Raw genomic sequence first — 23734 nt, forward strand, 5'->3', positions numbered from 1 at the left:
ATGTCTTTCCAAACCAAAAATTGCTGGGGCTTTAAAATATGAAAGAAAAAATAACAATAGTGATACTCTGTTGCTAACACACTAACTGGAAAGCACATTGAATACATTTGGAAGTTGGGCTGCATAACCAGCAGTGTAAGTGCCCATGTGTTCCACGCCAGCTCTGCTATTACTTACCACTGTGTCTCCTTTTTTCAGCTGCTGGCTGGGCGCTGGCCTTTTGAACACAGTGAGTTCGGCGTGTTTCTTTGCAAGCTGTTCCCCTTTTTGCAGAAGTCCTCAGTGGGGATCACCGTCCTCAATCTCTGCGCTCTTAGCGTCGACAGGTAACATGATTCTTGCCCTTTGTTCTTGTGTTGAATTTAGAAAAGTATTTTCTCAAAAAGAAGGAAAGTCAAGAGAGTTGGTGCCCAGGCCAGTTGTTAATTAGTTTCAAATGAATTAGAACATGAACGATCTTGCCTTTACTGTTTAGGATTGCCTTACACATTTGCTGATTATTACCCGTCTTTGGCTCAGGCAGTGTGTACCTCGAGCATTTTGCCAATAATATCCATATGGCACCCTTATGGCAACAAAGAAAAAAATGAACATGTTATATGGTATAAAGTTTGTGAAAAGGAGATCTGAGAACATGCAAATCATGCATTTCAAATGGTAAATTTATCATGAGAAACAGGAAGGTGCTATTCAATTCTATTTGTAATGTTTGATTACTTGAGCTGAGTGGTAAGTACACAATAGTTAGGTTCTTCTCCCTGCTTTTTTGAATGCATAAAATGTTCCTTAATTTTAAAAAGAGGGCAACAACAGAAGCATCCCTTTATCCAATTCTGAAAAATACATCTGGTATCTCTGAGTCTTTCCAGAATCTTCATACATGGCTGTCCAGAGTTTTCTAAAGAAGCCCTTCTGAATTCTATAAACTTGTGGATGGTATTTTCTTTACCTTCTAATTTTCATAGCAGGAATTATAAAGAAATTAGGAACTTTATAACACATTCTTTGGTTATAAAATTGTGTTTGATGCTCTTTTATATTTAATATAATCTGGCCGGGCATGATGGCTCACGCCTGTAATCCCAGTACTTCAGGAGGCCAAGGCAGGAGGATCACTTGAGCCTAGGAGTTCAAGACCAGCCTGAGCAATATAGTGAGACCCCATCTCTACAAAAAAAATTTAAAAATTAGCCAGGCATGATGATGTGTCCTTGTAGTCCCAGCTACTTGAAAGGCTGAGGCAGGAGGATTGTGAGGCAGGAGGATCGCTGAAGTGAGGCTGTGGTGAGGTGTGATTGTGCCACTGCACTCCAGCCTGCGTAACAGAGCAAGACCCTGTCTCTAAAAACACACAAAATAAAACCTTTAAAAAAATCTTACACAATTCATGCATAATGTCCTGTTTAAGTGGCTTACATAGAATTTAGAAGAGGCTTCCATTAACTTACACCCTGACAATCTGCTTATCAGAGAACCTGGGTCCCATCATTGTAGAAATAAAAGGCTTACTGTCTTAAAGAAATTCACGTGTTTACAGTTATTCAGTTCTTTTTCATTTATAATTAATTCTTGGAACCAAAATTGTTATTGCTAAAACATAAAAATGCTCATTCAATTAGTATTTAAAAGTTATAATGACATCCTTATAAATTTATGACTCTAATAACTATGAAACACAAAATAAACAAAATGGTGTTATTAAAAATAAATTTATTACTGAAATTAAAACACAAAAATAATTCCTTTAGTAGTTTAGAACTCAGTAGTACTGTTGACAAAAATGTTCCCACTCAATGGTAAACACAGAGATTAGAAATAATTTCATCATCTGTTAGTAGGACTCTTTAGTGATTTGTAGGAAAACCTAAGTTTCCATGTGGGTTACTTCTGCATCATACCAAATGCTAAATGCTGCTGCATAAAAACACATGCCATAGGTGGCCACTATATAATTTCCACTTGGCTAAATAGTAGATTATGATACTGTGGGCCATTTCCCTAAAAAGTTGCATAAGCACTTATGACCTGGCTTTGATTCACTAATAAATTCTCACGCTGATGTTCCCACTCCCAGCATCCCAACATCATTTCTCCTTTCATCCAAAGTGTTACATTATCTAAAAACTAAAGGCTTTAAATTGTATCTATTATATTGTTGATACAAGTAAAATTTTTCCTGTATTTTTCAAGCTTTATATTTAATGGTGTAACCATGTATACTCACTAAAATATCTGATTAAAATTTTTAATTATAACTTTAAAATCCATGTAGAGAAAAGAAATGAGAAAATAATCATGATGTTTTGAAAACAGAACAATGTGTCCCACACACATATTTTTCCTATATTATATTTTTAAATGTTACAAAGCTGCAATATTTAAACAATATGGGCGTTGAACACACTGACAAATCAATGGGAAAACTAGAATCAGGTGTTGTATATACAAAAATGTAATACAGGATAAAATCACTGAATATAATGGGGAAAGGAAAGATTCATCAATAAATAGTGCTGTTTAGCCATCCGGGAGGAAAGGCATGTTAAAGTCTTAACTTGTGCTATGTATCAGTAATAGTATTTATAATAATTACCATTTATTGAGTATTAGTAAATAAAGCCCTGTTAAAAATACTTTACAGAAATAAGTTTATTTAACTGTGATGGGTACTGTAATTATCCCCATTATACAATAGGGAAGATGTTGAAAGAGGTTAATCAAGTTCACATGGCTGCTAAGTGTCGGAGCCAGTAATCAAATGTAGGTAGTCTGCATTTTTTAACCATTATACTCCAGCATGTAAAAGCTCAAACCATAAAACAGTAGAAGAAAATAAACTAATATCTTTTTGATCTCTGGAAAAGCAAGACCTTCCGAACTTAAAAAGAATGGTAGAAATTCTGAATAAAATTAAAAACGTATCTCAAGAGATAACATTAAAAACATTCAGATCAAACATTCATAAAGTTAAAAACAAATAACTAAAGTAATAAGCTGGGGAAAATATTTGTCACTCCCACCACAGGCCTCGGGGGCAGGGCTGATTCCTCCTCCTACTTTTGTTCTGCCCCCTCTTCCTTCCTTGTGAGAATCTCAGAGGATCCTCCTGCAGAGCTTCAGTCACGCCCAGTGTAAATCCCGCCAGCGCATGGGGGTGGGTAGAGCAGTTAGGTCATCGATTCCTATTTCTGCTGTAGGGTCACCTCACCCATACCACCTCCTCTCCCATCTCATGCATGAAGAAAAATGAACTCCTAGAAAGATGCCACTGCACTCTAGTCTGGGCAACAGAGCAAGACCTTAGCTCAAAAAAAATTAAAAAGAAAGAAAGATAAATGATCTAAATGTTCCATCATAACAATCAGCTGTGGAATAAAAGAAAAGGGAAGCAATCCCAAGAAAAAAAAAAACAAAAGAAAAAAAGGAAGGAAAGGAAAGAAGAAAGGAAAGGAAGGAAGGAAGAGAGGGAAGGAGGGAGGGAAGAAGGAGAGATAAAGAGAAAGAGAAAGAAAAAAGAAAAGGAAAAAAAGAATGTCGAGAATCTATTTCATCAAGATTTGGTCTGAGTTTTAAACCAAGGAGATGAACCGTTTTAAAATTCCACTCTCCCAAACATCAACCTTAATCCAGAAGGTTTTTCCTTGGTAATAAACTCATCATTCTCTGTTCCTTAGATCCATTCTTTGCTATTTTTACGTTTCATTTGGTATTGACTCTAAGCTTTGGGACCTGTATATAGGGAATCTATTTGACTCTTTTATTTCAAAAGCTTTCACCCTACAGAATGAATCATTCACACTTAATTGCTACAGATAAGATTCGATTTGCTTTAAGTCTTCGTTTGTTGCATTACAGTCTATGGAAAAATGAAATAAAATCCCTTTATTAAATAAAACAAGGACTAAAAAGAGGGAAATTGGAACTTGTTACAAAGCAATTTGCAGTTTGTGAATCCCCACATTTATTTTATGAGCTGAATCAAATTATGGCCCAGGAAGAAGAGTATCCATGTTTTTTAACATGATATTTTAAAAATATAATTATCATCTCTCATTTCAGAGTTTTGTTTTGAAGGAAAATAATGAAAGAAACTATACATCCAAGTTCTATAGAATTTCTTTATTACTTCATTAATTAATGAGTACAGAGTGCTATAAGGAAAAAGAAAATATCTAGATTTCTCACTATCAACTTTTAATCTAAATAAGGTAAACAAGACAGAGAAAGCTCATGGTTTGTCCCAAAATAGATGAGCTTTCATTGTTAATTTCAACTACGGGCTTGTCTCAGTTCAACCGTTTTACTAATTCCTCCACAAATCTAACTCTTAATTATTTATTTTTAACTTCACATGCTTAGTCACTTAAGAAAAAGATAAAGTACAAACTGAAGAAATGTAGGAACAAATTTGGACCCCTATCCAGCTTTCTCAGTGAATTTTTTTTTTTATGCCAAGGCATTTTACTTTTAAAATGACGAACTTTTCCCAACAAAAATGAGTAACCAGCCGTTACCAACTATTAAAATAGCTATTCTTATATGCCATAAGTGACAAGTTTTATAGGTTACTTTGAGTTTGTTTGGTGGGGGGAAGAGAGAACAAGGCTGGGGGAGGGGGCTCAGTGCCCTTCTTTGTAAGTGTTTAAAGTGGACGATGATGATGACAGGTCAGACCAGTAAAAACGTCTGGGTACAGATCCAACTTGTAGTTGAAAGTTGCATGGCGAAGAAGCCCATAAAAAGATAAAACCCTTTTAACAACTATTCCAGAGTGATGTGTAATCAGATACTTGGAAAAGTTGCAAAGATCCATTAATAAGACAGCTTTGTTTTATATGCCTTAAACTCAAATGCTGATGTCAATTCTTCAACCCATCATTTCAAATAATTGCTCTGTGATATCTGTGATATTCTCAAAGGTTTATCCTAATTCAAGAAATAGGAAGGTGGCAGGGCGCGGTGGCTCACACCTGTAATCCTAGCTCTCTGGGAGGCCGAGGCGGGCGGATTGTTTGAGCTCAGGAGTTCGAAACCAGCCTGAGCAAGAGCAAGACCCCATCTCTACTAAAATTAGAAAGAAATAAATCGGACAGCTAAAAATATATAGAAAAAATTAGCCGGGCATGGTGGCGCATGCCTGTAGTCCCAGCTACTTGGGAGGCTGAGGCAGGAGGATCGCTCGAGCCCAGGAGTTTGAAGTTGCTGTGAGCTAGGCTGACGCCACAGCACTCTAGCCCGGGCAACACAGTGAGACTCTGTCTCAAAAAAAAAGAAATAGGAAGGTGCTTTTCTGAAAAACCTCATTTTTATTAGACTTGGACTTGGTTTCTCCTTATTCCCCTGGTGTCATGATTTTCTGTTGCTGCATAACAACAGTGGAGCCATGGGAGAAGTGGCCGAGCCAGAGGAAAGGAGCTGGGAACTGGACAAGACAAAGCCAAACGCTGGCCAGGATCTCATTTTTGGGTCTGTTCCCTGTTGCACGTAGTTATTTGTACTTTTATCTTATTCCATTGTCAAGATCAGGCGACTGGTTAATTTTGCTACCTCATTTCTCTTCGAAAACTACCCCAAAACTTAGCAGTTTACAACACCATTTTATCATATCTCGCCATGTCGTGGGTCAGGAATTTGGGCAATTGGTTTGCTCCTTGTCACTTCAACTGGGGTCGTTGGTGGATTTCAGCTGGCACCGAGCTTATCTCATGGGTCCAAGACTCACATGTCTGGCACGTTGGCAGGGACAGCTGGAAGTCTGAGCTCCGCAGAGCCCATCTCCCTCTCCTGACAGTCTCAGGGCCTCTCAACATTTGTGCCCCAGCAGGCTCCGGGCTCCAGTGTGGAACCTGCCACTTCTCCCAGAGGCCAGGCCTGGAACTGGCAAAAGCATCATTCTAGCTGTAATCAATTGATCAAAGCAGTCACAGGCCAACCCAACTGAAGAGCTCAACTGGAGAAGTCTTAAAGCATTTGCAGCTCTCTTTTAATCCATCACACCTGTTTTCTCTTTAAAATTCTTCCTGCTGGTTATTTCACCTTCAAACCTCTGAATGGCAATTGGTTTGTCTATGGCATAAGAGACATAAATTACAAACAACCATTATAAAGGGTCAAGTCGGCTGTTTTAAATATGTGCAGAAGTAAAGATAGAAGTGCCATTCCACCTTATGTAAGCGGTAAAACTGAAGAAAAAATAATAAATTCTAATGCAGGCAAGGATTCTCTGATTCTCTAATGCAGGCACTCAGTAAAAACTTAAGGTAGTTGAGCTACCTTTTTATTCCTTTGATCCAGTAATCCCACCCAAGATAATTAATCCAGGAAAATCATTCAGAAAGAGAAAAAATTTATGCGTACACACATAGTTACAAGTGTGTTATTCACAACTGTGAAACACTAGAAATCATGTGAACACAGGAGAAAGATTTAAGTAAATTGTATCAAAATCTTTGTATACTGTGTAGCCATTAAATTGATAGGTGGCATTCCTATGTAGAAACATGAGAGAGTATTTTTTAATGTAAATAAAGCTAAAAATATAATTGTAAGTGATATGATTATAGTATATATTCGAACAATGCCTGTGAGAATAGAAATGGGCAAAGAATAAGAAAAAATAAAAATAGATTTTGTTCAAGTGGTATCTTTTGAGTATGTTTTATTTATTATGTTTTAAAGTTCCTTTAATAATACAATTTTTAAAATGTAATGACTGTCCCAGACCATACCCTAAAGATTCAATAAACGTGTATTAAATGCCTCTGAACTTGAGAACATGTAAAAATCTATTTATAGACACACACACAGTAGCAAACATCTTTATGTAAACAAAACATATTTATGTAAAACATAAATATACAATTTATACTTTTATTTTGGCATATCACGTGACAGGGTACGAGGTGATGTAATGGGAAAAGACTCCACTGGGATTTGGCAGCCCAGAGCCCTGGCCCAGGCTCCCCGTGGAGACCAGCGAACACGCAGGTCCTCAGGTTCCCAGCTGGAACACAAGAGGGAGAAAGATCAGCTCAAAGGTCTCTCCTTGTTTTCAAATTATTGATTCTGGGTTTCTAGAAGAATTAGCTTTTTATCTGTTGCCTAATTTAAGGCTAGATTGAAAAATAGGCAAATGCTCAGAATGTAGTATTGGCTTTAGGTTTTGGCCAATTAAGACAGACAAAAATGCATGGAAACAACAACAAAAACATATTTCATTCAACAGGTATTTATTCAGCACCTATTGTTCTAGACATTGTGACCAATATACAAAATGTCTCCCCTTACGGAGCTTATATTCTAAAGGGAGGGGCGTGCATAGACAATAAACAAAATATATAAATACAACATTCAGTTGGTCGCATGGTAGTAGATTCTATGGAGAAAAATAAACTGGGGTGAGCGAGACAATTCTGGAGGGGGAGTTGACAATTTTAAATTGTGTCTCCAAGGAATGCTTCCATGAAAAGATACAATAAAGACCTAAAGGAAGTGAGGCAGTAGCTCTCAGGATACATGTGGGCATTCCCATAGGGCTGGGAAGCCATTGGGGGGATTTGAGCAGACGGCTGCCATGACCTGACTTAACGGGCTCACTCCAGTTGCAGTGTCAAGGTAGGTTGTGGCAAAGCAAGGTGGACACAGGGAGACCTGTTAGGAAGCCGTTGCAATAATCAAAACAATATGATAACAGGTAAGATGGCGAGAAATGGTTGCATTTGGACATATCTTCAAGGAAGATGTTGCAAGATTTGCTAAAAATCGGATGTATAGTAAAAGAGTCATCTCTCAAGATTTTGGGCCCCAGATGGTAAAAACTGGAGAAAGGACAGATTTGGGAGCAAAGATGACCAGGATTCTGCTTTGGGTATACTTGAATGCCTGTTAGATGTCCTAGTGGAGCTCTCAAGTAGTCAGCTGAATATACAAGTCTAGAGTTAGAGGTTCTAGGCTAGAGTTATAAATGTAGGAATTATCAGCATATAGTTAAATGATACTTAAGCCATGAGACCAGATGAGGTCACCAAGAGAGAGAATGCAGATAGGAAAGAAGTCCAAGGACTAGGCCCTAACAGAAGTCCAGTGCTAAGAACTTAGGGAGACCGCAGGGTCCAGTCAAAGAAATGAGAAGGAGTGGCCGGTAAGTCAGAAGGAAAACCCAGAGAATGTGGTAGAAGCCAAGTGAAGAAAGCTATTCAAAGAAGAGGGATTACTTCTGGAATATCAGTTGTTGGTGGTTGAATCTATCTACACTTGCAGATTTTCTATGACAAGTGAAGATGTCATGTATACACACACACACACACACACACACACACACACACACACACACATTGACTAGATTGAAGGCTATTTATTAATATCATCACACCTAGTAAAAAGAGCATATTTGGGTATATATAATATATGCAGTATCATTATTTTCCAAGTAGAAATTGGTTTTGAAACATCTGGTATTTCTTATTTTCCATACCTTTCCCCACCTCCATCATAAAAAATGATTGTTTCTAATTCCTCTTGTGGTTGTTTTCTTCATATGTCATGGAGATGTATCGAGACCAGTGTGATTACAAATAGAAACTATTCTAATTCTCAGTAATGTGTGTTAATGAAGGAACAGACTGATTATGAATCATTTGCTAAACCAGACACTAAAAATTACTTCTGCTTATCTAAAAGTGTTGAATTTACATTGGATTATAGGCTGTATGATATTCTGGGAACTCCTGGCACATTATAAATTGAAGCTGGTCTGTGAATACATTCACCATAAGAAGCTGTTGACCATATTTTCTTGCTTAAATCACCTTCCACCGAAAATCCTGGCTAAGAAATCTGGCTTTCTTACTCTCTGGCGGAATAGGGTGTTTTATTTACATCACCTTTCCTGGGAATTGACCTGAGGAAAAGGGAGGTGGAATAGATGTAACTCAGTTGACAGCTTTAGGATAGAGACATCCCACCTCATTCCTTCTAGCTTTTACTGGACATCAGGCTGCCAGTCTAATAAGGCAACAAAAGTAAACTGAAATGAAAAGAAAAATAAACAGCAGTCTTTCTCCCATTGGAAATGACCATAAATTTTGAAAGGCAATCTTGGCTATATCATAAAAGGATTTTCTTGGTCTGTTTGCATAGCTGTATTTTATTCCATTCTGAAACAATCTGGACCTTTTCTTTTTTTAGATATTTTTATTGTACACCAATCTTACTTACCCTAAAAGTCTTTTGCAAAACATTTCTCCAGCAAATTGTGCTGTATACGTGCCATGTAGCAGTTATTGTAAAATACCCAAATCTATGAGTTCTGATCTACAGGCAATTCCGGTGAAGAATTAGGCTATATAATTCTCAGAGTTGGATTTTCACAGATGGACCGTGCAGATATGCTGAGATAGTCCACTAAATACAGGGGATGGGGGCTCATCCCGGTGGATATGGGCGGCTTGTATATTCCTTTGGCTTTATTGATTTATCTTCCACATTAAGTTGTATGTCCTACAAACCCACGTGCACCTGTCTCCAGTGCTTTAGTCTGTTTTACAGCCTTCTTCTGGCACTATCTAATAAAAGCTATAAAAAGAAAATATTTCCTTTCCATTACAACAGCAACAAAAATTTCAAGAATGAGGGCACAAAAATACCATACCACGTCACAGGTCTCTTCTTAACAGTAAGACTAAAAGCAGTTGGCATCAGACCATCACATCAGGTTAAAGAGCATAGAGTTTCTAAACCAAACCTTCTTTAGACCTAACATTTAAATTTGATCATTATCATAAAAATATTAAAGTAAAAAATAAGGTAAGCATAATTTTTATTACCAGTTTTTTGATTGACATAATTGTTCAGATATATTTATATCCTATATTCCGTATGATCTATTCTTTTCTTAGACTGTGAACCCTAAAGATTAGGAACCAAAGTATCTTTAACTAAGTTTTTTCTCCTCTAGCACAGGACCATAATGGGAGACATTTACCAGAAATGTCATTTATTTACTAAAATGGCCACCTGGTACAAGCCCACAGTGATCATATTTTGAGGGTAGAAGGAAGGAAACAATGGAATATTTATGGTCACTATTCACTCAAGAGTATCTAGGCCCACTTTGTATAATATTTCAAGTTTTCTGTCTTAATATCTAAAGAGGAATAAAATATTACTATTGTAAGTACTGGCAGCTTTCACTGCCACTCCCTTCATCCAACTTTTCCCCCAGCTTATAAAACATAGGCGCACCTGTCTGTTGTGGCTACATTCTAAACCCTCTTGAGATTTTACTGAAGCCCAAAGAAAGACCTCAGATTCCAGCTTGCGAGGCGCTTGATTTCCAAATGGGTGGAATTCTTCATTGCCCCACTGTGTTTTTAATGCAAGACTCACAGAAAATTCCTAAAAAGCTAATAGTCAATCACTGGCCAAGAGGAGGAGCTTCCCAGAATTTATAATTTTTGTTTAATTGAAATCAATTTAAAATTTCCAGACAACTTGGTACCATTATCCCTTTTCTTTTCAGGTACAGAGCAGTTGCCTCCTGGAGTCGTGTTCAGGGAATCGGGATTCCCTTGGTTACTGCCATTGAAATTGTCTCCATCTGGATCATTTCCTTCATCCTGGCCATCCCTGAAGCGATCGGCTTCGTCATGGTGCCCTTTGAATACAGGGGTGAACAGCACAATACCTGTATGCTCAATGCCACATCAAAATTCATGGAGGTACTAATGGTTTAAAAGGAATTACCTGGGAGAGGAGGAGGAGGTCTTCAGCTATACTTCATCATCTTAAGACTTGTTAACATCTCCACAATGACAAGTGTGGTTCACTCTGTCAAATAGTCTTCAGCTGCATCAAAAGTAGATGTTAAACCAGCGTCTGGCTTCGTGAATAGGACAACTATTTTGCTTTTCACTCTCGTAGCACAACTCTAGACCTCTAGACACAATTGTTCTGCACCAAACAACTAAGAATTCTGAAGCAAATTTACTAAGAGGGACTACATGTGTATATTTATATTAATAATGCTATTTTTTTATAATAAGGAATACAGCATAACAATCTCCATCTGACAGACATGCTGATGTTTATTTTATGTCACTTAGGAAGATGCACGTTACTCAGACATTTTTTAACGATCGATTTAGTAATTCAAAGTAGGGAATAGTACTTACATATGATTATAATAGTATAGATTCTCTGTCTAATATGCAAATAAGATAAAATTGCAGAACTTTTTAAAAGAATGTTTTGGTTTAACAAGTTCAGTTATTGTTTTTTTTACTACACATGACCACATTAGTATTTCTCTGAAAAGCTTAATCATATAACTGAGTGTTTTGGGAAATCTGTTTAAAATGCATCTTTCCTTGGCAAAACTAGTTACATATGGACTAAGGAAGAAAACCAAAAGGATAACTATTTCTCTGAAATCAGCATAATTTAGTGCTTTGATGTACGTTTCATGCAGTTCAGATTCCACATGTAATTGTTCACAGACATCTCAAGGTATGTTTTCCTAACTTGGAAAATTCACAAAATTACTGGTTTTATGGTTGAGCAGTTATTCTGCTTGGAAATTCTCCTTTTTAAATTAAAAGTGCTCATGAAAACTGCCAAACTGGCAACTTAACATCGAGGTCTTCTGTTTATCGACTGACATTTTTATGAGGTAAATCTCCACAATGAAAAACAAAGTAGACAGTAGGATATTATCAGAATTTGGGCAGTGTGAATAAGCAATCTAGATATTCCAGATGGAAATGTTAGAGAAAAAAAGGTCAATATAAGAAGGATCTTACTAATCATTAGAAATGGACAGAATGAAATGGATTATTTCATAATGACTGAGCCTATTTTATAGAAGTGTTAAAGTAAAGTAAAGATACCCTTTAGGCTCGGGTGGCCTAGAGAGTCGTGGTAAAGGATATCAGTTGTTGATCTGATAATTTTTCAGAGTTCATTTCAAGTCTAAAGTCCTGTTCTTTTTTCCTAAATTTATTTCCCGTTTTTTCCACTCTTGCTCCTCAACTTTGCCCTACCCTGGACTGACAGGAGGCCCCTCCCTACCCTTGCTAATGACATCAGTTCAAAAGAGAGGCATGAATGACCCTTTCTCTGCAGGCCTCCACCACGGAGGGGTCAGCTTCCAGACCCTCTGCAGCTGCTTCTGGGCCATTCACACCCAGCCAGCAATGCACCAGGAAGAGGAGAGTACAAAAGAAGGGAGGGTGGGTGCTCAAAGGAGTGTTTGTGCCACACTTTAAAAAAGAGAGAGAGAGAGAGAGAGAAGGAGAGAGTCCTCCTGATTTTTTTTTTAAGTTCAGAACTGAAATCTTTCTGTAATACCATGTCATAGGGATAGAGAAATGTTTGTGTCTGCAGATTAGAATAAACCAACTCCTTTGGGAGTTTGCACATAACCTGAGGATAGAATTCAGGGGTCTGTGAACTTGGATGGGAAAAAAATGACATGTTTATTTTCACTAACTTCTAATTAAATTTATCATTTCCTTCGATTATGAATGTTGCCAACAAACCACAACAGTATTTAACAGTACCATGACTTCTTCACTAATAGAAATAGTAGACCTTTTCATACCAAGTAACACTTGTATAATCTTGAAATATCATTTATGCTCGTCACTACTTCAACATCCTGGTAGTTATTAGAACCACCATTAGGTTTATTTGTTAATAAACACCTCTATTACTATATCAGAATTTTATTTTTAATATTTTGATCACCATGTTTCAGTGTAATTGGTTTGCACTGCAATCTTATGTAGTTTATTTTATGCATGCAAAAGTTTCATTTTCAGAAGGGATTATCGTTTTCACCAGACTTCCAAAGGCGTCAATGGCATAAAAATAGTTAAGAACTCCTGCCCCAAACTTTTTTGTTTTCAGGAACCATTTTTAGATGATTTTAAAGACATAAATGTAACCCACTTGGCCTCTTTCTATATTCAGAAATTGTCCAGTTTTTCACAGCACAGCATGATTATTTTTTACTGTGGGAACTGAGATAGTACAGGAGGCTGCATTGTCCTTAGTAAATAAACAATCTGGAGAAACATTATAAGAAAAGAAAAAGCATTGCTTCCCAAGCTGGTGATGATCGAGTGGGAAGAAGAATTTAGATATCATTTTCCAACTTTCATTTTTATAGGATATTAAGCTTTCTCCTTTAAAAAGACATAAAACTGAATAATCTTGGTATTTACAAATCCTGCCCACAGGGAGATAATGCTAAATATGCCTTCAGATAAGGTATGCTGCCTCAGTAGTTTCCAGGTGGTAAGTATTAAAAGAGGGAGAACGAGTATAGTTATTGATGGCTCAAACTGGCTGGCTTTGAGGTCACATAGCAGACATACCAGGCAAAGGGTTAACCCCCATTAACCAAAGCTACACAGATAAGCCATTCATAACCTTCGCTGTTCCCCAGCAAGATGTTCACGTTAAGTAACCTTTAACCACAATAGTCAAAAGAAAACCAGACACAATAAAATTTGAGGCTCGTAAGTAAATAAAGATAAACATATATATCCTTCATGTCTCAAAATCATGTTTTATGAGCTTTGGAAGGAAATTATTTTTATTGATTAGGGCTCTTCTGTGGTATCACTGAAACCAACTTCAGTTTATGAAAAGTATCCTGGTCAGGATAATTTTTTTAAACACAGTTTCTTTATGTGCTATTATAAAGCCAGGATAATTTCTGGAGTTTCAAATTTAATTGAGTTTTAAGCACCACCCCAAACCCATGACTGCAACCAAAGAGCATGAATTTACAAACGTATCTGCAAGTCTAAAGATTTTGAAGCTACCAGAGGCACTACACAGTTAATATATCTTCTTATTCCCCTCCTTTTCCCTCTCTTTTCTTCACTTTACAGTACTACCAAAATGGAAAGGACTGGTGGCTCTTTGGGTTCTATTTCTGCATGCCCTTGGTGTGCACCGCAATCTTCTACACCCTCATGACTTGTGAGATGCTGAACAGAAGGAACGGCAGCTTGAGAATTGCCCTCAGTGAACATCTTAAACAGGTAAATCCCATAGTCACGCAAATCTGGCCAGGACTGGTTACTCCTTGACAACAACAGGACTACAATACTGTCATAGCAGAATTGGCCTCGTTTCCTAAAAATAAAAGTACTGTCTTATAACTGTTTCCTTTATAGTTATAGTATCAGAAATTTCTTTTGTGAAATGAGGAGCCTGCCTGAGAAACAGGTGGTCCTGGAGGTTGAGCCCAAACAGAGAGGAACTATTCCTTTATTTTGCCAAGAGCATGTGTGTATGTGGGTCCATACATTGAACTGGGCTTGGAACTGTTTCAGGACAAAAAGAAGCATATGAGTTTCTTCCTGGGAAGGCTTTACAGTCTTGTTGAACCAAAACACAAACCATGAAACAACTGGAAGATAGAATCACAGGTACGGTGAAAGTAGCCTGTGCTAGAGAAAGCCAGGCAGGATATGTGACAGAGTCATGGAGAAACTGTTCATGGATGAGGGGGATTGGACTGGGCCTTGGAGGATAAATGGGATTTGATGGGGAAGAAAAGGACAGAGGGCGTTTCAGGGGCAACAGCAGGACTCCAGTTAGAACGTGGAATGGACACCATGCATTTAGTGAGTGGGACAAAGGAGATGAACCTCATTAGAGCAATGGATAAGGTAAGACTCATGCCAGGCCATGGGATCACGTACATTAGAAGAGGTAAAATGTTGGAGGAGCCAAAGTTCTAGAAGAAACTTGAACATATTTATAGAAGGCAACTGTTTACCCTCCTGGGCAGAAATAGAACAGATAAAGCTGTGTGGGTTTTAGAGGACAAAACTTGACTCTTCTACTTGTTGGCTCTGTGACTTTGGGCAAAGTTCTTAATCTCTCTGAACTTTTACTTTCTCATAAAATGTATGTAATAATACATCAAGGAGATTACCTACAGCATGTAAGGTGCCTAATGGTACCCAGCTGCTAGTAGGTGCTCAGCAAATGTTAATTTATATTAATTCTAGGAGTAAAACTGGGACTGCAGGTAAGTTCTTAGTCACAGCAGAGAAGTATGTAAGGATGTCCAACCACACCAGAAGTTAATGCGAGTTGTTGATGGAGTCTGTAAGTCTGCCCTATATAATTAGCATGTGTAAGCATCATTCCTCATCATAACTCTTTTCAACTACTGTACTCATTTTTCTGAGCTTCAGCTCTTCATCTGCAAATTACACGTAATAATATATGCATCAATGTTATTATGAGAATCAAAGGAATTAATGTGCATGCTTGTACTTTTAAAATCTAACATGCCATACAAATGGTAGCTATTATCTTTTATTGACATTTAGCAGGAAAATTACATTCAGAAACTTTAGTATGACTTTGGATATGAATGCTTCAAATACTCCAGATGTCAACATATTAAGCAACTATTACCTCTCATTCTTGCAATGGAGGTAATTAGTTAGAATAGATTTGCAAAAAACAATGTTTTAAAATATAGATTTTTGCATTAGCACTATGATTGAGCCTGTTTAAGCTATGAGTGCTGCCTGCCGTGAAAATAAATAAATAGGGATTGGGAACGATAATAATATGCTGCTTCACATTTACGTAGCATTTTTTAAGTTTGTAAAGAGCACTTGCTTTTCTTTTTCTTATTTGATTCCAACAAGCACCCTGTGAGATAGGTAGGACAGATATTATCCTTAATGTACAGGTGGTTAAGAGATTTGCTCAACCAAACAGAGATTAGAACCCAAGATTTGGTACCCATGCAGGAGACGTTCCCTTCGGTCACACTCAAAGCTGTAGCAGGTGCTAGCAGTAGAAGAGCAAGGCTGGCTGGAGTCCTTCACCTGGGACCGTGGGGGAGCTACCATAGAGCAGAGAGCTTTGCCACCTCTGGCTAATATCCTGTGGGGCTCATGGTCTTGCTTCTTGCTCGGTTGTCTGTGATTTCTCTTCGTTATAATGGCAACAAGGGAATTATGTTTGGATGCTGGTAACGGAAAACCCAAAATAACAGTGAGTCGACCAAGGAAGGGCTTGATCTTTCTCCCACAGCAAAAAGTTCAGGTGCCGCTGGTTCTGTGGCCAAGGAACTTAGAGGCCAGGAGTCTGCTGTCGGGCTTGTCTTTCCTTCAGTCTTGGAAGACAGCAGCAGCAGCAGCTCTACTTTTCTATCTGATTTCCAGGCAGCAAGAGGGGAAGAACAAAGAACACGTTAGTGTGTGTGCACTAAAGAGCATCCTCCCACTTTTAAGTAGCTTTTCCAGAAACCCACACAATAGTTTCTACTTCCTCTAACTGGTCAGAACTGGGCCAGGTGGCCGTGTAGATGATTTAGGCCAAGCCTTCTGCTGCCATAACAAAAGCACGCATCTAAGTGATAGAAAAGAAGACAGGAGAATTTGCTTAAGCAAGTATCAACTTTCATGGCACTATATTAATACTACCTTTTAAAAGGGTTATCCTCTTTGAGTATATGCTCAGGGCAGGTAACTTCTCCCCCAATACACCCCTTTTCTATTTTTCTGCGCACACTGTTTTTCTGTGTACACAAAATGACCCTTTAAAAAGATCTCCCATTCCTGCAGATTAAAATCCTTTATTTCTTCCCTCAATCACTACCCTGAAGCTATAGCCAAGCTAGCTCAATAACTATGAAAGATTAGAGAACTCCCAATTCTTTGGGCTACTGTAGCAATTTATGACAGCTGCCCCAGAATCTTTTGGAATGGCTCAAATCAAGTGAGTTTACTGTTGGCTTCCCAGACGTAATGTTATATGCTTCAGGTTGAACCAGCATTACACTTCCAAACCCTGGTTTCAATCAGTTTTATTTTGACATTAACTGATTCCAGTTACAGAAATGTTACATTTTATGTTCCTAGTTAGGCTTCTAAATATATGCAGTATAATACTCGAGCATAATGCACACAAATGAGTGGTTGCAGATAATTCCCGACCTATGGTTTTTCTGATCCTGAGCAGACCCAAAGACATGTAAACTTTCAATGGAAGTCAGTCCAGGGTCAGCACGTTCCAGATTTTCCAGCCATCACTGCTGATAATCCTTTACCTTCATCCTTCTGTTTGCAAACAATGTATCTTTGGAAACTACATGTCATTAATAAAAGAATTTAAAAAGCAAAAATAGCCCAATGCTAGCTGTCTTCAAGACCAAGGAAAGGAGGAAACATGTTGCTCTTGTTTTTTCTTGTCTGTTCCCTACTCCTAGCTTGTTTTCCAAAGGTCTTTGTGGATTTCTCCATTCATTACCATGTTGTGTTCAGTCACCTTGCCTGCCATGCCATCATTAATGCTAGTTAGTTACCTGTTATTAAGCTTTTAGCTGATCTTTCCCCCCCGACCCCCAGTCACACACCACCCACCTACACACACACACACACACACACATACACATGTGCGCGCGCGCGGACTCGGTGCAGTGCTGCCTCACCTCCAGCCAGTTCCCACCTCTCTTCTGGCATATAAACTTTGTCCTGCACTAAAAACCCCAACTTAAGCATTGTAAAAGGTATCCATGTAACAAAAACATTTGTCCCCTTTAATATTTTGAAATTTAAAAAAAAAAAAAACAACTTTGTCCTGGCCCTAGTAACCAACCTGAGGCCACCATCCTTCCTGGCAGCTGCCCAAAAGCATCATTAGCAACTCCTCGATTACAAAGCTGGACTCGGAATCTTTGAGAGGTGGAGTCACTCTAAGGCAGTCCCTTCTCCTGGCTCTTCTTTGAGTTATTTTTCCCTGTGCTATCTTCTACCTCCTTGTGCAGTTCTTCCATCTAGTACAAAAACACTAAACTTACTGTACTTTTTTTTTCTCACTTTCCTTTAGCGTCGAGAAGTGGCAAAAACAGTTTTCTGCTTGGTTGTAATTTTTGCTCTTTGCTGGTTCCCTCTTCATTTAAGCCGTATTTTGAAGAAAACCGTGTATGATGAGATGGACAAGAACCGATGTGAATTACTTAGGTACGATCCTATGTACTCGTTAGGAAATTGGAGTTTCCCTTTCACATTCATAACACATTTACAAAACCATCGAGTCTACATTCTCACTAGCCCTGAAGATTAAAATCACAAAGTCGATTATTTTTAGCTGACATGGCACATAACTAATCCCCAAATGTATGCAAGCCGCATCTGTAATCTTGCCACTCCCCTCCTGAGGCTGTGCACAGGTTTTGAGCGAACCAAGCGGTTGATAACATCTATAACCGTCCTGCAAAATTGAAACTGCCATTCAGACGAGCACTTTTTACAAAATTCTAACTGCCACACATAAGAAATGGCTTCTGGGCAAGAAAAATGCTTATTCTAAGGATAAATGCTAGTTAGCAGATTTTTAAAACAATATGTTCTAATTATTCTACACTCTTTTCTTTTGCTCTAGTTTCCTGCTGCTCATGGACTACATCGGTATTAATTTGGCAACCATGAATTCATGTATAAACCCAATAGCTCTGTATTTTGTGAGCAAGAAATTTAAAAATTGTTTCCAGGTAAGATGATTTTGCAAGCATTTTTAAAAGACAACCAAATGAGTATATTAAGTGGACAACAGACAGAGCCAATTCCAGTTGTAACTTACTTTGATAAGCTGTGTTCCTTTTTAGTAAAAAAGTTGAAAATCGTATTTCATTACCCAGAAGAGGGTCAGATTGTCAGCATTACAGAAAAGCAGTATCTATTCAGACAATGACATATGCAGAGGTTAAAATTAAAAAGACTAACTTAATTACATGTCAGTTTAGAACCCTCCTTTTAAAAGAAATGCTCAAACATGAGCTCCAGGCCACACAGAGTACATAAAACCTATTCACACCTCACATTGCCTTAGACTTTAATTGCAGTCTCAGTGAAATGTAAACTCTGTTACTAAGAAAGCTCTCACTAAATGCTTCTTAACAGTATACTTAGTAATAGTCTCTTCAAGGAAAGTAAATGCTTGTTGCTCTGGGAATCTGAACTAAGATAATTTCATGCAAAATCAGTTTCCTTCTGTTTTTAAACTTCTGCCAGCTAAGCCACTCTTGTGGCCTAAGCACGTCTTAATGATGTGCCATTTTTCCAGGCCCTGGAATGACTTTAGCATAGACAATCCTAACTGGATTTTATTGCCTTTGACCAGGCTGTTTAACTTTAGCTCAGGGTACATAGGAGGCAGAGTAGGGGAGAGGCCGAGGGTGCAGGCTGTGGAAGCAAACAACCTCCACTGACACCACAGCTCTGCACCTACTACCTGTCTAACCCAGGTCCACCTAGTGCGCCCCCTGCTGCCTCAGTTTCCTCATCTGTAAAATTGGATGATCACAGTATCATTCATAAGGAGCGTTCGATGGGTTAATATGTATAAAACTCCTGAAAAAATAAATGCTCAATATGACTTGCTTATAATTAGGGACAGAATGGAGAGGAAAAACACAGTGACTTCCCTCATGGAACTTGCAATCTAAAAGGAGACAGACACATATTCACTGAAGAATCCTATAAATAGACGAAGCTTGGTATGGACATTTTTGCTGCCATATTTTTGAGGTCCCCTTGAAGATGTTTACCAGTCACAAACGTTCTGCCCAAAACGCGTTGACTAACATGCAGGTTATAACTAATACATGATAGAAGCTCAAGTTAATATCACTTGCTAATTAATTTACATATTCACTGGGGGAGGGAAAATCGAGGTACAAATTATCAGAAATTAAACACATTTTTTTCTTAAAAAGGCAACATACCCAAGGGAAAGAGTGTCCTGGGTTCTAATTCCAAATCTGCCTCTTAGTAACTTCTCTGGGGCTCGCTGTCCTTATTCATAAAAGGGGGGAGCTAGCACCTTGCATACAAGGTGGTTGCGAGGATCATACAAGCTACCCGATGCACAGAACCCTGCCCCACCCACGCCCTGGCCCAGGCCATGGAGAACCCTCCCTCCAGCCAGCACTGCTGTCCCTTCCTCTTGCACTTGATGAATGGAATTAAAATGAGAAACAAGGTACCTGTTTCTCTGCACTGGAATGGACAGTTTAACACCTGCCTAGAGATGAGAGGCCCCCCCACGCTAGAGTCCTGCTCAGGCTCACTTTCTTCAAGTGTATGCGGATATTTACCTCGTCTTAGTGGCTGGGAAGGGGCTGGTGGGCTCATGTTATTTCGAGTCTGTTTCTTCTCCCAGTCGTGCCTCTGCTGCTGCTGTTACCAGTCCAAAAGTCTGATGACCTCCGTCCCCATGAACGGAACAAGCATCCAGTGGAAAAACCACGACCAAAACAACCACAACACAGAGAGGAGCAGCCACAAGGACAGCATTAACTAACCATTCTAAGAAACATTCGTCAATATTCTTTTAAATCCTATGGGAGGAAAAAAAAAAATCACACAGCAACTGTCTCCAGAAATCTCTTCTCCGATCCGTCTTCCTTAACTCGGTAGAGAAGCAATGCTTTTCCAAAACAGCAGAAGGGGGACGGTGTATACCCAGAAAGTCTACAAATCTTACTTCTTTAATTTATCCAGTTTTCATATTCTGCATGTTATATTCAGCACTAAAAAATGGTGGGAGCTGGAGGAGAATGGTGACTGCTAAATTCATCCAGAAGGATATTTAGTGCACTTACATGGAAATAGAGTTTTCAAGTACATGACTAGCTTTTATGGCAGTTCTGTCAAATGTTCAATGAGAATTGGTCACCAAAAAACTTTAGAGACTATGACAAGATTTTCTATTTTTTAAGTGATTTTTTTTTTTTAGCCAAATACAATATGGGCTTAAGTCAGTTTTATTTGAAATACCATTCAGTGCCAGTATTTTTTAACTGCATAATAGCCTAAAAATGATTATTTGAGCTTATTTACACATATTTTACAAAACAAAAAAGAAAAGAAAAAGCATTATTCAGGTGAGTGATTAGGTGAATGTTTCTTATGTCACTGTTTTATTTTTAAAACCTGAATTCTAAAGCTGCAACAAATACAGTCCCTTAAAAGACAGACTGATATCCACATTTAACAGCTATTATTCAAAGAATTTTTAAGAACCTGTATTTTCTTTTTTAATGGTGTTTTTGTGACAGGAGATCTTGAACATATTTTTTATGTTAAATTCAAAAATGATGCTTGGATCAAATAGTTCTTTTCCAGAAGCTCAATCTTTTTGTAATGTAAGTTTTTATGTAAACTAAGTATCATGTACCAAAACTTAAAGAAATGTGTCATTTAACTATGCCTGAGACTTTCAGTGCAATGTACAGAAGTCTAAAGCACACCTAGGAGAAAAAGATTGAATATTTTTAGAAGATTTGGAAATTTTCATTGAGTTTTTTTGTAATAGTAACATGTATGTACATACCTATATACATTATACATATCACCTCCTATTCTCTTAATTTTCCCTAAAATGTTAACTGGCAGTAAGACTTTTCCATATAAGAAACATAATTTCAAAGTGATGAGCTTATCTTCTCAGTGAAATATAGTGACCCCTAAATGTCAACATGAACCTGTGATTCTTCACTCCTCTGGGTTTTTACTATGAACCTAAATCCCCACCCCACCCCTCACCTCTCACATGGTCATCATTTCAAAAGGCCCACAATGACCTTTGCTGAGCATTTTCCCAGATGTTTACAGACTGTGAGTACAGCAGAAAATCGTTGACTGGTGTCTGTGTGTGTGTATGCGTGTGTGTGTGTGTGTGTGTGTGTGTGTGTATACACAACTGTAAATTTCTTTTAGCCAATTTTTCTGTGATTGTCCCTGTGGAATATATTTGTGTGTGTGTGATGTACGCATGTATGTGATGGTATGTATGGATTTAATCTAATCTAATAATAATGCCCTGTAGTTGTACCAAAGCATATACTCTGAGTGGAATTTAGACGCTTGTTCATCATGACAACTCACCTCAGTTTCAACCTATGAGAAGCTTCTGTATTCATAAATCTTGTGACCATGTTACCATCACAAATGAGATGTGGGAGGCAACGTGAAAGGGGATGAGCCATGGGTTAACGAGACAAGGTTTTGTTTGGTTGGTTGGTTTGATAAAGCAGTATTTGGGATCATATTATTTCCTGTGCTGGAACAAAAGTCATTATACCTTGAAGTATCACATTGTCCTAAAACACAGTGTGGAGATGCAACTGACAAGTTGGCTGATGTTTCTATCAGACTTCACCAGACAGATTGCCGATGATAAATGAGCTAAGCTCATTTGTTGGGCCATATTTTAGCACAGTCACAGGTAAAATAATATCAGGTTCCTCTTGCTTGAATTGCAGGGCTAAGAAATATTATTCCTTTGTGTGTTAGCAGTCAAATTCTATTATTCCACTGGTGCCTCATATGCAGTGATATATGCCTATAATATAAGCCATAAGTTCACACCATTTTGTTTAGACAATTGTCTTTTTGTTAATATGCTTTGTTTCTTTCATATGAAAAGATGCATTTTATAAATTCAGAAAGTCACAGATTTCTGAAGGCTTCAATGTGTATTTTGTTTATGGACTGGTAAGTAACTGTGGCATACTAGTAGGAATGTTTCCAATTCCTACATTTACCACATCTTTCCAACAAGTAACTTTGTAGAAATGAGCCAGAAGCCAAGGCCCTGAGTTGGCAGTGGCCCATATGTATAAAATAAAAGTTTACAGAAGCCTTGTAAGTGTCTCTTCATTTTTATAGAGTTCTTCATAGAAAATATTTGTTACAGAATGCCTGTTGCAAACCTCTCCTTAATAACATCCAGGCAAGCAAGTTTATGTCCAAATGGATACTTCCTAACTGTACTCTATCATCAATCAAATTACGCTGTCGTACTGAGCACTTAACTCTCTCACTGATTCCTTCATTCATCTTTCCAGTAAACTTTATTGAGCATCTACTATGCACCAGGCATTCTTCTAGATATTGAGGACATAGCAGTGAACAAAACAGGCAAAGTCCCAGATCTCATGCCACTTGCATTCTAGTTGGGCAACAAACAATTACAGTCAATAAACAATATGTCAGGTGGGTACCTGCAGGAAAAGACTCACAGATATCTGACTGCTTATTTGACATCTCCAATTGGATAGCTGATAGACCACAATACATCCAACATAAAGGTCCTGTATCTTCTAGCCTATGCTGCCATAATATTCCTCTGCTTAGTTAAAGACAGCTCCATCCTCTGAGTTGTTCAGGACAAAAACTTTGAAATCACTTTTCATTCCTTTCTCTCACACCTTACACACAACATCCCAATAAGTCCTGAGGGCCCTGTCTTCAGAATATATCCAGAAGCTGTCCGCATCACTGTCTCTAACTCTCCCTCCCTAGTCTGAGCACCATCATCTCCTGCCAGGATAACTGCAACAGACTCCTGCCATGCCTACTTGTTTCTAGCCTTGGAAACAGCCATACTCTAATTGGATCTTGTATCCCAGCTCTCATAAGGGGTTAGTTTAGGCTCACTGACCCACATCCTCACTGTGGCAGGGCTGGGAGTTTGGGAGCCTTGGAGTGGCTGGCCACCATAGTTTAAGCATTATGAAGAAAGTCAATCTAGAGTGTCACAAAGATGAAAAAGAGCATTTAAGTTCCCAATTGCAGTTTTCCTTGATGTTTTCCCATGGCTTGAGTAAGCAAACCAACACATTTACCTTTTTGCCTATGCTGGTTTTTCTGTTGCTTACAATACACACTTTCTAAGACCATCTCAT

The 23734-nt window shown here is 38.2% G+C and overlaps 1 protein-coding gene across 2 annotated transcripts in view; it reads left to right on the forward strand.

Annotated features, from left to right (window-relative positions):
- The window catches only part of EDNRA (endothelin receptor type A), a 57048-nt gene extending 36210 nt beyond the window's left edge, over positions 1–20838 (forward strand). Inside the window, exons 2-7 of one of the 2 annotated variants that reach the window (XM_012660025.1) lie at positions 199–326; positions 10520–10718; positions 13899–14051; positions 17872–18005; positions 18427–18535; positions 20206–20706. In XM_012660025.1, the coding sequence (XP_012515479.1) occupies positions 10647–10718; positions 13899–14051; positions 17872–18005; positions 18427–18535; positions 20206–20346 (609 nt within the window). In that variant the 5' untranslated portion in view covers positions 199–326; positions 10520–10646 and the 3' untranslated portion in view covers positions 20347–20706. Of the gene's footprint in view, positions 1–198; positions 327–10519; positions 10719–13898; positions 14052–17871; positions 18006–18426; positions 18536–20205 lie in introns of both variants that reach the window. The other variant, XM_012660024.1, reaches the window with a different exon arrangement.
- Positions 20839–23734: the final 2896 nt, after the last annotated feature.

The sequence above is a fragment of the Propithecus coquereli genome, unplaced genomic scaffold (assembly GCF_000956105.1).
Source record: "Propithecus coquereli isolate 6110/MARCELLA unplaced genomic scaffold, Pcoq_1.0 Scaffold65, whole genome shotgun sequence".
NCBI classification, from domain to species: Eukaryota; Metazoa; Chordata; class Mammalia; order Primates; family Indriidae; genus Propithecus; species Propithecus coquereli.